The sequence below is a fragment of the Podarcis vaucheri genome (genome assembly GCF_965113315.1).
Source record: "Podarcis vaucheri genome assembly, chromosome: 5".
Taxonomy (NCBI): Eukaryota; Metazoa; Chordata; class Lepidosauria; order Squamata; family Lacertidae; genus Podarcis; species Podarcis vaucheri.
In genome coordinates, this window is record NC_138763.1 from 48,131,544 (window position 1) to 48,148,012 (window position 16,469).

General features: G+C 43.5%; 1 protein-coding gene across 1 annotated transcript in view; it reads left to right on the forward strand.

The window, feature by feature from the left end:
- The window catches only part of SORCS3 (sortilin related VPS10 domain containing receptor 3), a 413,753-nt gene that overhangs the window by 242,249 nt on the left and 155,035 nt on the right, over positions 1-16,469 (forward strand). The window contains exon 5 of the mRNA XM_082225230.1: positions 7,864-7,937. Within this exon, the coding sequence (XP_082081356.1) occupies positions 7,864-7,937 (74 nt within the window). The remainder of the gene's footprint in view (positions 1-7,863; positions 7,938-16,469) is intronic.

The window sequence follows — 16,469 nt, forward strand, 5'->3', positions numbered from 1 at the left end:
CAACCAGATCCCACCGGGGAAGCCCCAAAACAGGACATATTAGCCTTTCTCATTTGTGCTCCCCAGTAACTGGTACTCAGAAGCATGTCTTCCTCTATGGTTTTATAATTTGCTGGAAGCCATCCACAGTGGCTGGGGCAACCTAGTCAGATGGGCAGCATATAAATAATAATAATGTTGTTGTTGTTGTTGTTGTTGTTGCCCACATGGCTTGAAGTTAAACTGTGCAGACAAATGCATAGCCTCCAAAACATCCTTCAAAAAGCTCCACAAAAATTGACAACCAGCTGATAGATGAATCTAGCAGAGTGCTTTGCAAGGGATTTTTCAGGACCCTACAATCAGCTGGTTGCCAGGTCTTGCAAAGCCCCTTACACAGAGCTTTGCAGGTGCCATCAATCAGCTGACTGGTGGCATTTGTAAGCCCCTTTCAGTTGAACCAGATCTTGCAGAGATCTTAATTGCAGAGTAGGTGGGTATGGCTTGGTAAAAATGGTCTTGCGGGCCAAATGGCGAGACCTGGTGGGTCTTATGAAGCCCACAGAATAGAGGCTTCCCACCCCAGTTTGGGAAGAAACAAGGTGTTTAGGCTTCCTAACTCTGGGTAATAGGTGAGCTTAGAAATTTTGCACTTAGGCAAAACTGAAGAAGACTTACCATCCTCTGTAATGGCTAACAAATGCACCTCAGAATTGGTCAGGCTTAAATGAAAAGAATGCATCGCACAATGGGGCTTTTGAAGGAAAACAAAATTATCTTTGCTTTAGAAGTATGGCTTCTATTTCCTTTTCTGTTGACGCTAAAGAGATTTTATGATGTTCAAACACTTTATGAGCAATTGGAGCAAGGCAAATGAAGGACAGTGTTTGAGTGCCCCAAGGGGAATATTGGTCTTTCCTGTATTAGATGGAAGGAATGCATTTTTTTGGCATGCTGGTTCACAACAGCTTTGCCCCATCAAACCTGCTCGGAGAGTTGATGGAACTGATTAAAATCACCAGTGCCCCCTGTGGCAGACACGGCCATATGGTGTTTTTAACTGGGAAGGAGATAGTTGGGGAAGAGACAGAGTCATGTGGAGAGGAAGATCAAATGCTTAGTTACTTTGCTGAGCTATTTCACTCCCTTCCCATGTCCTGATTAGACTGAAAGGAAAAATGAATTAAACATGCATTGACAGGGGATCTAAAAATCTTCATGTTGCTGATAATGATTGCTTTATACATCACAGAATCCACCTTTCAACTATAGAATCTAGGCAATAAAATTAGGATATGCTTGCATGTTAGTGGATAAAGGTTTTAAAATATGCAGCTAGATTCCAATTGTGGCAAATCAGATGCCTATGGGAAAGTTATGGGCAGGGAATGAAAGCAACACTGTATGTCCAGCTAATGTGCTTGTATATAATGATGTAGCAAACGTGAAACCATCACTGTACCCAGAAAATTAAGTTGTAGATGAGACTAAGAGGTTTTATAAGATTGAGTAGAAATAATCCCCTAACTTCACAGCCTTGTTTGCAGATCATGAAACTCTGCCCTTGCTTTAGCTGATATTTCAGGAGTGTCATAGGAAAATGGACAAAATTCACCTGTTGGCAAAAAGAAGGGGAAATGAACTTTTCTGTATTTCTAAGCCTAGAAAACCAGCTCTCCAGCTAGCACAGCCAATAATCAGGGATGATGGAAGTTGCAGTCCATTTCTGAGGGGCCACAAGTTCTCCACCTCAGGGACTTTGGGAACACAGCCCTATCTTCCAGCACACCCCTGTCTTCCAGCCCTCTGCTGAGGCTTTTCTTCACAGGTTCAGAGGAAAGCAGGGAAACAGCTAGGCAGCATTGCAGGAAAATACCATGGTGGCATTGCCTGGGTAACCAAGAAACCCTAACCATCTTTCCAAATGACACAGAAGAGGCAAATACAGAAGTCACCTGGTTGCCTAGGTGACATGATGGCACTCCTTGTCTTCTGGTGCTGTAAGGATGCCAGAAAGCCTTCTTGCAGCATGGTGGAGTTTCCCCACACTGCCTAAGCAAATGGGTAATGCAATGCACTTGGACTTCTTCCCACACAACATAACTGTATTGTATTGTTGTGTATGTGAAAGGGAGGGCAACATTTTTCAGGGGAGTGGGGGCACCTGCATAGGGAAGGAAGAAGCTAAAGCAGCCAGTACAATGTTGTGAGCTGCCCCTCAGCCCACCAAGAAAGGTCAGTGCAATGATGGACAGGAGGCATGGCTTCCAAGTATGTTTGCGAGCACAGTTCAAAATGTTGGGGCTGACCTTTAAGGCTTTGGCCCTGCATACCTGAAGGAGCGTCTCTACCCCCATCATTCAGTCCAGACACTGAGATCTAGCTCTGAGGGCCTTCTGGAGGATCCCTCATTGTGAGGTTACAGGGAACCAGGCAAAGGGCCTTCTCAGTAGTCGCACCCTCCCTGTGGAATGCCCTTCCATTAGATGCCAATGAAATAAACAACTACCTGACTTTTAGAAGACATCTGAAGACAGGGAAGTTTTTAATGTTTGATGTCTTACTGTGCTTTAATTTGTTGGAAGATGCCCAGAGTGGGTGGCATATAAATGTTGTTGTTGTTGTTACTACTCCAGTTGCAAATGTGGTCACCACAAAGCAAACCTGAGTTGATGAGGTCCTGACAACAACTTTAGATGGGAAAAGGCATATGAAGTGGGATTAGATGTCGAACTGAGAGTGGGTGATGCCTTCTAAGATTTCCTGAATGGCTCAGTCTAGCTTCACACTCTTTCGCTGGCTCTCACTCTGATGTTTGCTTGATGGGAGTTTCATTTTTGGAGGAACTGAATGTGGTTGTCAATGAAATACCATCCATATTAGGGAATTTTAGTAAATACCTGGGAAGAATCTACTTTAAACATTTTTTTTGACCCACTGCCAATCTGGAACACAATCAAGTCTCACAGACCATAGTTATCAGCTTGAAACATGCACAAACATCTGGGCATGGGAAATTTGAAGTTAACAACTCATTTATCATTTATATAATTTGACTTCCCTCCAAATCCATGGTGGGTGATGAAAAACTAAGTTCACATGCCCCCAGTTTTGGCTGATCTTCTCTAGAAAACTAAGGCTGAGCAATTAGCTTGATATCACATAGTGGGAAGGAAGCTTAAGGATATGGGGTTAATGCAGACAAGGAAAATAAAAAGTGACTCTTAATATCATCATTGTAAAACCAGGTGTAACAGCTTTGTTGGTAGTACAGCATGACAAACAAGAGACCAGTACTAATTTGAAAATAAATCAAGCAAGCTTTGAAGATGCACAGAAAACTTCTTTGGTATAAATATTTGCAATCTGGATCCATAGCTACATTTGAAAAGTAGCTCTACATTTTGGAAGCTTTTTAAATTTTTTTTTTTAAACAGTGATGTTTCACCTACTCTGTATTTCTCACTCTGGAATAAGTGACCTGAGAATCACCAGTTTTGAAAAAATACTATCCAAGGGATACAGGGGCAGATGATATTTGTCACATTAGAACTACAGCTATCAATTCATAATCTAAATCCATGGAATTGCTGTGATTTTATTCAACTGCAGTACCTGCTTGGGGTGTGTGTGTGTGTGTGTGTGTGTGTGTGAGAGAGAGAGAGAGAGAGAGAGAGAGAGAATTTGCTCTTTGCCATTCCCAGCAGACTGATTCTTTAGATAACTAAAGAATGATCACAAATGAAATAGTGAGGATGAAATGCAGCAACTTCTGCATCCGTACAATGTTGCAACCCATAGCACTGCAACAACATGACTGTCATGATGAACAGACATGGTGTAATGGGTTGAAGTTTCTTCCCTAACAACAGCCACCATTTGCAAGTTAAGACACTGAATGATGGTACACAGCATTGTTTGCAACACAGAAAGGAAACACAACACTGGTGGCCCTATAGGAAAAACCACCTATGTGGTATCCTCCAAATGGCATTTCAACCATCATATATAGCCTGTGGCCCTCCTGATGCTGTTGGGTTTCAATTTCTATGAGACCTAGTGAGCATGGTCCATGGTCAAGCATGGTGGGAGTTTATGGTCCAACAATACCGGCAGGGCCAAAAGTTCCCTGACATAATCACTGACATAATCAGTGACATAGAGCCCTGCTCAGATGAGCCTACATGAGTAAGAAACAGAGAACGTACCTTCCTGCCAGACATCCTTGGTGGAACATCCAACTCATCTCTGTACTATGGATGTCTCTTGTGCCTAGGGGTGCAGAATCAAGAGTGCATAAGTCTGAAATGCATGATTGATGTCTTTCAAAATCAAGAAGTAACAACTGCATGGATCGAACTGGTATCTGTTGGGTTCTGTGTTCCTAAGCCCCTATTTCAACATATGGACTCCAGCAGGTGTAAGGACTGAGACTGTATGAACCTGCTCTCTATTGTAGAAAGGGCCCACAACTAGGTTCGCACTGAGCTTGTCTCAGCAATGCATAAGAAATAGTAGTAAGCTGCTATAAAAGACTTGAAAGTGACATCATGCTATTGTAGCTGTGTTGACACCAGCCACTCAGTTTGGCACTGCACCTACACACCTGTTTAAGATCAGCATATCCTGTCATTGAGAGGATGGAATTTTTAGTAATGTCCTCTTGAAAGAAACTGGGAAAGCTGCGTCTCAGAATTACAAGCAGGCTTCACAATGAACCAGCTTTCATTCCTGCACCCTGCACACCATCCAAGAGCAAATGGCTTTCTAATGCCATCTATATTTCTCCTGGCTGCATTTGACATCTCCTCTGGGCCCCGAAAGCAAGGTGAACAGAAGGCACATGTGCACTCAGCTTTTATGCTTGCAGAAGCCTTTAGTTTATTGGCTTTCTTTAAGTAATGTGTAATTGACCTTTATATTTGCATCCATGATTAATTGTCGTCAAGCTGCGATGAAACAAAGTGGGGTTAAAGGGACCTTCTTCCCTGCTCCCCCCACCCAACCTTAATATCTGTGCAGTGTAACTGCTGCTTCTCTTGATTATCTAATTTCAGTAGAAATTCAAAGGGGACTGGTAGAAAGAATGGAAGAAAAGCCCAGCACCCTCAAATGAAAAGTCTCCTTCTTATCTCTTTATCTGAATCCGCCTAAAGGCTACAAGTTCAATTTAATTCGTCTACCATCAGTCAGCCTGAGATCTAATATGAAGAAGGGGGGGGGGACTGCTCAGCAGCTGGTCTGGCTCCTGCAATGATAGGCAGAAGGATGCTTTTGAGCGAGTAACCGTAGGGCACATGACTAACTGCAATGAAAGGGACTTACTGCTTCTGAGCTGGCCACATCTACAGCTGTTAAGAAACTTTTTTCTTTTCTTTTCTTTTTTAAAGTACTTATGTGAGCCAAATGAAAATAACTGAAGCCAAATAGCAGCTGCTGTGCTTGATGATATTCAGTCGCCTGTGGAAAAGAAGCGACATTGTGTTTGGTCACATGTTGCTGCAAAGTGATATCTTGTTGTTGTTTAGTCGTTTAGTCGTGTCCGACTCTTCGTGACCCCATGGACCAGAGCACGCCAGGCACTCCTGTCTTCCACTGCCTCCCGCAGTCTGCTCAAACTCATGCTGGTAGCCTCGAGAACACTAATCCACATCATTCGTGTACCACAAATATTGCTGGATTCTTACAAGAGATGCACCGAGTGTTCTGTAGATGTGTACAGGAATGAAGCCGCACCTGCACTATGCATTTAGAATAGTACCATACCACTTTTAACAGTCATGGCTTCCTCCAAAGCATCCTGGGAACTGCCGCTTATAAAGAGCTTTCACAGAGCTACAGTTTTCATAGTTCCCTGGGAAGAGGGATTGATTGTTAAGTCATTCTGAGAATGTGAAAGGCACAAGGGTATCCTAACATGCCTAAACACCCTTAACAAACTACAGTTCCCAGGATCCTTTGGGGGAAGCCATAGTTATTCATAGTGGCATGATACTGCTTTAAATGTACATTGCAGGCCACCCCCCCCATTCTTCCATACCTATTAAGTATTGTAGCACACCAATGCAGTGGTACCTCTGGTTACGTACTTAATTCGTTTCGGAGGTCCATTCTTAACCTGAAACTGTTCTTAACCTGAAGCACCACTTTAGCTAATGGGGCCTCCCACTGCTGTCGTGCTGCCGCGTGATTTCTGTTCTCGTCCTGAAGCAACGTTCTTAACCCAAGGTACTATTTCTGGGTTAGCAGAGTCTGTAACCTGAAGCATATGTAACCTCAAGCATATGTAACCTGAAGCATATGTAACCCGAGGGTCCACTGTAATGCTTTTCTGAAGGTAACCAAAGTTGAGCTCTTGATACTGAACATGGTCTGGAGTTAGGCTATCCTAAAGCCACCCCCCCCAAACCCCAAACAAACCAAGAAACACACAATTCAATTCCTCTGCAGCTGCATACATATTTGTGTTTACTCAGAGTGCTCCTACCACTGGTTTGGAAGGTAGCGTCCACACAACATTAGCCACAATCAGTATCTGTCCTGTCGTTTCTTATGAAATACTGCTTGTGATGTTTTTTCCCTCCCCAAAGCAGCTTCCATCTGAACTGAGAAAAAGAACACCCTAGCTATGCATTAAGCTGGTAACGCGTACACAGCCTGCCTCTCCCTGCCATTGGAGGCTTGGTGTTTGGAAGAGGAGGTGTTCAGCCCAGCCTTTGCATCCAGGCTCCGGAGTTCTTCCCCTGTAGGATGACCAGCTAATCCATCGCTCCTGGCTTTCTAGCTGCTATGAAAAAGCTTTTGTTTTTGCAGGCTTTTGAGAGGTTTAGTTTTCCCACTATGTGGTTGTTTGCTCTGCTTTGGAATTGTCCCTGTTGTGTTTGTTTTTTATTATATTTGATCATTTTTATTGTGTATGGTTGTTTTGATGTGTATTTGATTTTCTTCTTCTCTTCGGGTGTTGTTTCATACTGAAAAGCAGGAGATACAGTTAAGGATAAAATTATGAATTGTTTAACACAAGTCCAATAAGAGGATGATTACCTCCATTAAAGCCCATATATGTGCGCTTTGAGAGGGCGCTGTGGGTAAAACCTCAGTGCCTAGGACTTGCTGATCGCATGGTCGGCGGTTCGAATCCCCGCGGTGGGGTGAGCTCCCATCATTCGGTCCCAGCTCCTGCCCACCTAGCAGTTCAAAAGCACCCTTAAGTGCAAGTAGATAAATAGGTACCGCTTTATAGCAGGAAGGTAAACGGTGTTTCCGTGTGCTGCGCTGGTGCTGGCTCGCCAGCTGCAGCTTCGTCACGCTGGCCACGTGACCCGGATGTGTCTTTGGACGGCGCCGGCTCACGACCTCTTGAGCGAGATGAGCACGCAACCCTAGAGTCGGACACGACCGGCCCGTACGGGCAGGGGTACCTTTACCTTTTTATGTGCGCTTTGAGTAACAAAACCCATATCTACTTCTGCAGTCTCATATTTCTCAGATATGGAGAAATTCAGCTCCCAGGTGAGGCACATCTCCACTAAGATATGACACCCCCCTTCCAGGGACCATAACTCTAGGGCTAGGACATGTAACAAAGGTTAAATCTCATGGAATTCTGATGGTGGGAAACTAAGGTCAGAGTGCAGTTTCCACACCATGGAAACACTTTGCACAAAACAGCCTGGCCTCAAAATGCACATTCAGAACTTGAGCACATTGTGAATGATTCTCTTCTTAGAACTCTAGCAAGAACCTCATGCTGGGACTGCATACAAAACAGGTTTTTATTTATTTATTATTATGGTAGGAGGATCAAACTTGTTTCATCAACAGTGGCCATGTGCCACTCTATTGCATGTTGCAGACTCACTAATTGGATTTCCTGTATTTCAGCTTTATAGCTCTATGGATTTTGGAAGAAGATGGCAGATTATGCATGAACGGATTACTCCGAACAGATTTTACTGGTGAGTTTCCTCCCATTATATTATATCTGCATAATAATGGATGGTCTAGCTAGGATCAGTAACAAAGCACACATTTTGATGGTCTTCATTCCAAATGTTTTCTTCACTCATTCTTAGAATCACTGCAACATCAAACCAAAGTTAAGCAATTTTAAGTAGGAGAAATTTCAGCTACGTATCTACATTGGATTTGAATAAATCCCAAAATCTGAGGCAAAGTGGGGTGCCTTAAAAGGATTTTGGGTTTGTTGGAGGCTGAGGATCTGTACAAGGTGGCACAAGTTCAAGAGGGGATCCCTCAAGCACATCAGTGAGCCAGACAAGTGTCTCCTGACAGCAAAAATAACGTATCTAAGCTTACCACATTGCCATAATGCAAATATGGGGTGATGAGGATAGGCAAAACAAACACTAGAAGAGATGCTGGAGGAACAGCTCTGTTGTGGCTGAAAGGTCCTAACTTTCAATCAGAAGGAATGATTTAACTCAGAAAGTTAATCTATTTTGCTTATAATGTGGAGTGATTTATCTGGGCAGTCTAGTCTGCCTGAAAATTTCATCCACTTCTGTAAAACAGAAAACAATTGGGGGGGGGGATGGGGTAGGGATGATAATAAAATAAACTTTGATGGACTTCAAACCATATTGGACATTTTATGAAGCACCTTGGTCTGAGGCGAATTGCTTTCTGATGCACCCGATTGGGATCCAACCAAATCATGATGTTAATTGACAACTCTAATTTAAACATATGCTCAACATTGTCACTGTCCTTAATTACTGTTATATTTGTATAACTTGAAGTGTTTCCACCCCCACCTTAATTCTGATCCTACTGTTCTAATCCCAAATCCTGCCCTCCCCCCCAAAAAAGATATGCTCAAAAGGGTTGTGTACTGGTTCCTATATATTTGGGAAGAAGTCTGACCTGTTTTGGAACTGCTCTGTGTCTTTTGATTGGTAAAATATTGTGAAAAGGGAATCATGTTGTGCATTGTGATATTGATACATACATATGCACACACTGAGAGCCATAGTAGTGTAGTGGTTAGAGTGTTGGACTCAGACCTTGGAGACCAGGGTTCAAATCCCCATTCAGCCATGAACCTTACTGGGTGACCTTGGGCCAGTCGCTCACTCTCAGCCTAACCTACCTCACAGAGTTGTTGTGAAGATAATATGGGGAGGAGAACTCTGTATGCCACCTTGAGCTTCTTGGAGGAAAGATGGGTTATAACTGTAACAAACAAACAAAATATATTTACTCCTGTTGAATGGTTTTTCTTTAAATGTAAAGGTTCATCATTGTTCCACTCCATGTGTATGTCTTTAAGGGGCCAGAGCAAGGGCCAGAACAAGATAACGAGACCCAGCTTTACAGCTGTGAAACATAGCAGGTGCTGCTGAGTTGTATTTGATTAAGGCGTGTCAGCATTTGGGTAGAGTATATAAGGAACAGCACCTAGCTCTTCCATTACCCTGGGGGATGGGTTGGTGGTTGGGTCATGTTTGTTTGTTAATGTATTTAGTGTAAATGGAGTTTTTGTTTTTCTTATTAAAACCTTCTTTAAGTTATTTTTGAGTCCTTCCTTTTTAATGCATGATCTCCCCAGCAAGCTCTCTGCAGCGTTACTATACTGCAAAAAGTCAACATCTTTGGTTATGGGCCCAGCTGCTGAGTGGATGACTGCATATTTTTGGACTCTGAGAAAGGTTTGAAAACTCCTTCTCCTGTTAGCGTAGTTTTTGTGGGTCTGGAAGAGTTCCAGAATGGTTGACCGGGTTCCAGAAGCTGAGAAGGCTCTGGTCTTCCCACAGCTAACAGATGAGAACTATAGTTTATCGTCTTTTCGGGTGGAGGCGCTTTTGACCTCTAGAGAAGTATGGACCTATGTAACTGATGACCCTCCTAACCCTGTAACTAATGCTTGGTCGAAAGGAGATGCGAAAGCCAGGGCGATAATTAATTTGGCAGTCAGCGACCAGCAAGTAGTCTATATAAGAAATAAGAAAACTGCCAAAGAAATGTGGGACAGTCTTGCAGCAGTGCATGTTAGAAAAGAGTCAGCGTCTGCATTGACGTTTTTCAAGCAGTTGTACCAGACGAAGTTGCAGCCTGGTGGTGATTTGGCAGCACACTTGAGACGTCTGGAGGCAATACGCGGCGAATTAATTCAAAGGGACATGGAGGTACCTGATATTCAGTATATTTTTATCATTCTATGTTCCCTTAATGAGGACTTTGATGGTATAGCTAGCCAGATATCTGCCATTCCACCAGCACAATTAACTGTGGAAGGGGTAACGGCAAGATTAATGGGCGAGTTGGATAGAAGGGAGGCTTGTGCCATAAGCACTCCTGTTTCCAGAAAGAATGAGGAACGCCATATGCAAACCTGTGGTGATACAACTGCATTTAAAGCTGCAAAGCGTTGTTGGTTCTGCAATAAGCAAGGACATTTTGCAAAGGACTGCAGAGCCAAAAGAAAGCAAAGTACTCCCAAGCCTGTTTCTGTTCGTCAGTCACGGTCGTCAGCCCAGCAGCCGGCATTGTATAGTAGGGACAGAAACGAGCCGCGAGCTTTTCACGCTCGGACTACAGATCGTAAAAGAATTAAAGGTGCCAAGTGGAAGTCTTTTGTTATCGACTCAGGTGCATCTCAGCACGTCTGCAATGATCGAAGCTTGTTTATTTCTTTCGAAGAGGAAATTGGTAATGTACATTTAGCCAATTCACAAGTCCTGCAGTCGCTTGGCAGGGGTACTGTTAAACTTGACTCTTTAAACATTACAATAGCGAACTGTATTTACTGCCCGTCAGTGGACAATTTATTGTCAGTAAGGTGCTTTGCTCATCAAGGGATAACTGTGCGTTTCTTAAATTCAATGTGTGAGTTTTTCGATGGGAACAAACGTCTATTGTATGCCCGGGAATCTGATGGTTTATATAGACTGTATTTTCGCACCTACTCCCAATTGCCTATAAATTGCAGAGCAGCACAGTCAAGCCAGGGGTTGAAGAATGTAAGACCACATTCTGGGTGTGTCCACGAGGCGCACAGAATTCTGGGACACCTGAATTTTGCTGATGTAATTAAGACAAAGAGTATTGTCAATGGCCTCAACTTAAAACCATGCAAATTCTTTATGCAGTGTCTATCCTGTTGCAAGAATAAGATTAAGGTTGCACGCAAGGGTAGGTGCTCAGATAGGAAAGTAACTGAGCCATTTGAGCGTGTACATTGTGACTTAGTTGGGCCACTCCCACCATCATTAGGAGGTTCTAAGTACTGGCTTACTCTGATAGACCAGTATAGTAGATATTGTTGGACTTATGCAATAGCTGAGAAGTCCCAAGCATTTGAGAAGTACAAGGTTTTTTGCAACTGGGTAAAAACGCACTTTAACAAACCAATTAAGAATCTGTTTTCTGATCGGGGCGGGGAATTTGTTTCTGAGGATTTTGAGAAATTCCTGGAAGCGCAGGGGACTACTCATGAGTTATCTTGCCCCCGAAGTACCTGGCAAAATGGGCTTGTTGAAGTTGTGCAGCGTGACCTGCAGGCAGGGGTTAAAACTTATCTGCACGATGCTAATCTGCCCAAAGCGTTTTGGGCTGAAGCACTCAATGCCTTTTGTTATGTTAGAAATCGCAGTTATCATTCTGGTTTAGATGTCACCCCCTATGAGAAGCTGTTTAAAAAACGCCCTAATCTGAAATACCTATGTATTTGGGGTTCAGATGTAATTATGCATTATCCTGCTAAGCAGAAATTGGGTGAACGTAGTGTTCAGGGAAAACTAATGGGCTACCAGCAGGGGGCGTACAGAATTTACATACCAGCAACTGGCAAATTTCATATTACCAGAAGCATGACACAAACTGTAAATTGGAATGGAGTTGCTGTTTTCCAAGATACTGATGGTATAAATGATACTGAGGAAGAAGAGGAAGCAGCAGCAGCAATAGCAGGAAATGGTGCTTCTGAATTAATGGAAGAAGACAAAAAGCCTGTTGAATCTGATAATTTGTTTGATGATTTAAAGTCACAGGCACCCGAGGGGAGGTTAGATTCTATTGAGTTTTCTGACCGTGAGCTTAGCCTACAGGCACCTCTTCAGTCTGACAATGATGATTTACAACCTGAAACTAGTAGTTAACTTAGTCCCATTAAGTCTGAGGAGTCTGACTCTCCTTCCGGACTGAGACGTTCAGATAGAAAGAGGCAGAAGCCACAACGTTTCACAGATGAACATTTTAATACTGTGTATGCCAATAAGGTGGTTTTTGAGCCAAAAAGCTACAGTGATGTTCAGAATTTACCTAAGCACCAAGCTGTAAATTGGTATAAAGCTATGAACTCTGAGATAGCTTCTTTAAATGAGCATAACACTTGGTCTCTTGTACCACAAACCCCAAATATGAGACTTATTGATTCAAAATGGGTTTATAGAGTTAAAAGGAATGACAAAAATGAAGTTGTAAGGTACAAGGCGAGATTAGTTGCTAGGGGTTTTCAACAAATTCCAGGCGAAGATTATATTTTGTGTTATTCACCAAGTGTAAAATATGAAACAGTTAAGCTTTTGTTAAAAGATGCTTCACAGTGTGGAAAAGCCCACTATGCAATGTTTCTCTGCTCTTAAGAGAGTGGTGATGTACCTTAAACATACCAAACATTATAGGTTGCAGCTTACATCACACATGAAAAACATGTAAAGTATGCTTTATGTTTTTTGTTCCACAATGATGAACCGCAGGGGAAATGTTGAATGGTTTTTCTTTAAATGTAAAGGTTCATCATTGTTCCACTCCATGTGTATGTCTTTAAGGGGCCAGAGCAAGGGCCAGAACAAGATAACGAGACCCAGCTTTACAGCTGTGAAACATAGCAGGTGCTGCTGAGTTGTATTTGATTAAGGCGTGTCAGCATTTGGGTAGAGTATATAAGGAACAGCACCTAGCTCTTCCATTACCCTGGGGGATGGGTTGGTGGTTGGGTCATGTTTGTTTGTTAATGTATTTAGTGTAAATGGAGTTTTTGTTTTTCTTATTAAAACCTTCTTTAAGTTATTTTTGAGTCCTTCCTTTTTAATGCATGATCTCCCCAGCAAGCTCTCTGCAGCGTTACTATACTGCAAAAAGTCAACACTACACACTGGTAAAACACCAAGAGAAAGATGTGCAGTTACATCAAGAGAGCTCTGTTGTGATGCTATACACCAGTGTTTCCCAACCTTTTTTGGGCAAAGGCACACTTGTTTCATGAAAAAAATCTCGAGGCGCACCACCATGCCAGATGGGGAAAGGTCACTTTTTACTTATGTAAAAAAAAATAAAAAATAGTAACAGCATAGAAGGTAATGGTTAGGCTAGCATCCCTCTTCCAAATATGCTAGGTTTTTATTTGCAGGGACTGTTCTACATGGGAAAGCATTCAGCACTGTCATTCTCCCATCTGCCATCTGAATTGGTACTATTCTGGGTCAACTTACTCTGCTGCATGTGTAGATGAAAATGGCACCAAGTGTGGGGGAAGGGGCAGAACAGGTTTCAGATACAGGATATTAAGCATACACGTACTTCAGATTGAAATGGTTGCTTGCTTTGCAAGTTTTCATTTCCCAAATGACTGCCTTGGCAAGCGCAATACCTACCAGGCTCAACGCCGGTCTCGCACTGCCGCTTCCCGCGCTCTCAAGGACCCGGGAGGAGGAAGGCGTGAAGGGAATCCCGAAGGCGCGAAAACCTCGCGCATGCGCAGGCCTTCCGCCTGCGACAGCCCAGTAGGCCGGCCGAAGCGAGCGGCGATGGGATGTGGGAGGGAGCTCGCTCGCCGCCCCGCGCGTGCCTATGTGGGGCACGTTACAGCCCCGTGACGTCAGCGCCACGCAGGCAGGCAGGCAGGCAGATGGTGAGAGCCCCGCGCTGGGCGGCCTCTCCTCGCTGCCGCCACCCCGCCTCTCGCCGCCCGACTCGCCCGACTCCCTCCCACGGCACACCAGGCAACGTCTCGCGGCACACTAGTGTGCCGCGGAACACCGGTTGGGAAACACTGCTATACACACATGCAACATGTACATTCACATAAAAATTGCCTTTTTTAAAATGCTTTACCAAAGTGCATATGCATATTGTAAATGTACAGGAGAGGAAATGAAACAACTGAACAGAGGCAACTAAAATATATGGCATACTGGGCCAGCATAGGTCTCAGTACTGAATTCAGAAGCAAGAAACTGACTAATTCCTAAGATAATTCATTCGGCTTTAGAAATAAGACCAATGTAATTTGGAATTTCTTAAAAATGGGAGGACCTTGGGTTATTGGAATTTCAGAAGCATCTCTACTTTGTTGTCTAGTTCCTTTTGGAAACAGCCAACAAACAAATCCATATTCTTGTCTTGAGATGATGGTTGGTAGGCTGAGTTGAAAAGATTCTTCCTCCTCCACAACTCCCTTGAGTCTATAGTTAGCTCATCGTTTATGCTATCTGTCATTTCCCAGCATCTTATTAAATTTGCAACCAAGTGAAAATGTCCTCTACCCTGTAGGGAGAGGAAACTGTGCATTTTCAAACACATCAGTCAAGCTATTTTCCTAATTCTGTTAGTGACATGTTATAACATACTGATTCCCAAGGGGTGATGTTAAAAGGGAGAAAATGAGCACCCTATGCTCAAGTTAAGAGGTTATGGGACAACCTACTTTATAACAATGTCTCTTTCTGTTTTCCTCTCTGCTGGATAATTGCCTCTAATTTTTTCCTCATGTCCTATCAGTTGGGCAAAAGGGAGCTCATTCATGCACGTGGATTCATCTATCTCAAAGTCAATGCGAATAGAACAAGGGAAGATCCTTGATTCTATTCTGCTGCTGGGAAAGTATTGGCAAGGGTAAACATACACTAAGACATTCAGGAATATGAATTGACTCACCAACTAAGAGTACCAATGAAAAGTCTTCTGCTAGGAGGGCAGGTGTGTCCCCTGCGCAGTGACCATTACTGACAAAGGCGGTTTTAGGGTGGGGAGGGATGCGGGTGGCGCTGTGGGTTAAACCACAGAGCCTAGGACTTGCCAATCAGAAGGTCGGTGGTTCGAATCCCCGCCACGGGGTGAGCTCCTGTTGCTCGGTCCCTGCTCCTGTCAACCTAGCAGTTCAAAAGCACGTCAAAGCGCAAGTAGATAAATAGGTACCGCTCCGGCAGGAAGGTGAACGGCGTTTCTGTGCGCTGCTCTGGTTCACCAGAAGCGGCTTAGTCATGCTGGCCACATGACCCGGAAGCTGTACGTCGGCTCCCTTGGCCAATAAAGTGAGATGAGCGCAGCAACCCCAGAGTCAGCCACGACTGGACCTAATGGTCAGGGGTCCCTTTACTTTACCTTTAACCAGTGCGGTCACAGTGGCACCATGCTGCAGAGGGTGCCAAAACAACGCATTAGAATGGACCACAAAAGGCAGGGGGCACCGTATTTTTGCATCACACTGCTGCTGAAATTTAAGAGCCCAGAGTGCCACTTCTCCTGCTAATTCATACAAAAACTTTTCTCCTTCCAGGCAAGCAGTAGACATTAACACAGCTCAAGGACACATCGCAGCCTGGCAAAAGCACTTGCCGAGAGATCATATAGGGCAAAGCTGGGAGGGGTGTGGCCTTCGCAGTGCCATGACCTAGTGAGAGTCCAGATGTCCAGACAGAAAAGGGCTTGTTGGCTTCATTTGGCCCCCAGGCCTGAACTTGAAAGAGGGATAAATATGTCCACCTCATCTACAGCTATATTTAGTGGGTTCCACCCCTCTTTCTTGACAAGAGAAGTAGAGAATCAGTCTTTGCATATTGCTCGGAAATGCAAATCACCTCCTTTAAGTGGCTGCTGTACCTTCAAGTATGCAGCCAGCCAGCAAAGTACCGCAGCCTAGGTAACAAAGCATCAAGGTAAAAAGATGTTTAAAAGACTGTTGAGATAAGCACCTGTGTGAGTTTAGCATCATAGTAAGGCTAGGGCTTACAGCTTTCTCCTTTTCCTGATAGCAGGTTACTTAACTTTCGATATAAACAGCTCCAATAAAGAAAAACAGCTATGAAGGTTGAAAGCCAGAGTGTCTCTGATCCCATGCCTCCTTTGCGATGTGTTAAATCTAAATTACTACTGGCTCTCAAGGGATTTTTTTTTAAAAAATCCCTTGCCATTTTTGCAGCTCCTCCATACCCTTTCTCTCTCCTGACTAAGCAAAAGACAAAAATAGCTTTGTAATCCCACCAGATGAATGCAAACAATGTTTGTTGAACTTCAAGCCCTGCTTTACAGCTATACAAAATGTTGAACTATGAAATTTAGTTGCATTCCAAAAATTATGTAAGTGCATTTTTAAAAAAAATGTATGGACCATTTTGCATATTTGCAAAGAACACAAGTCTATCTCTTTCCTGAGACACCTTTCTTTCTGTTTTGATATTTTTCTAAATATCAACCTGGTATTGAAATAGCCACAGCTTTATTGGTTACAGATGTAAGAAGGCTTAGGC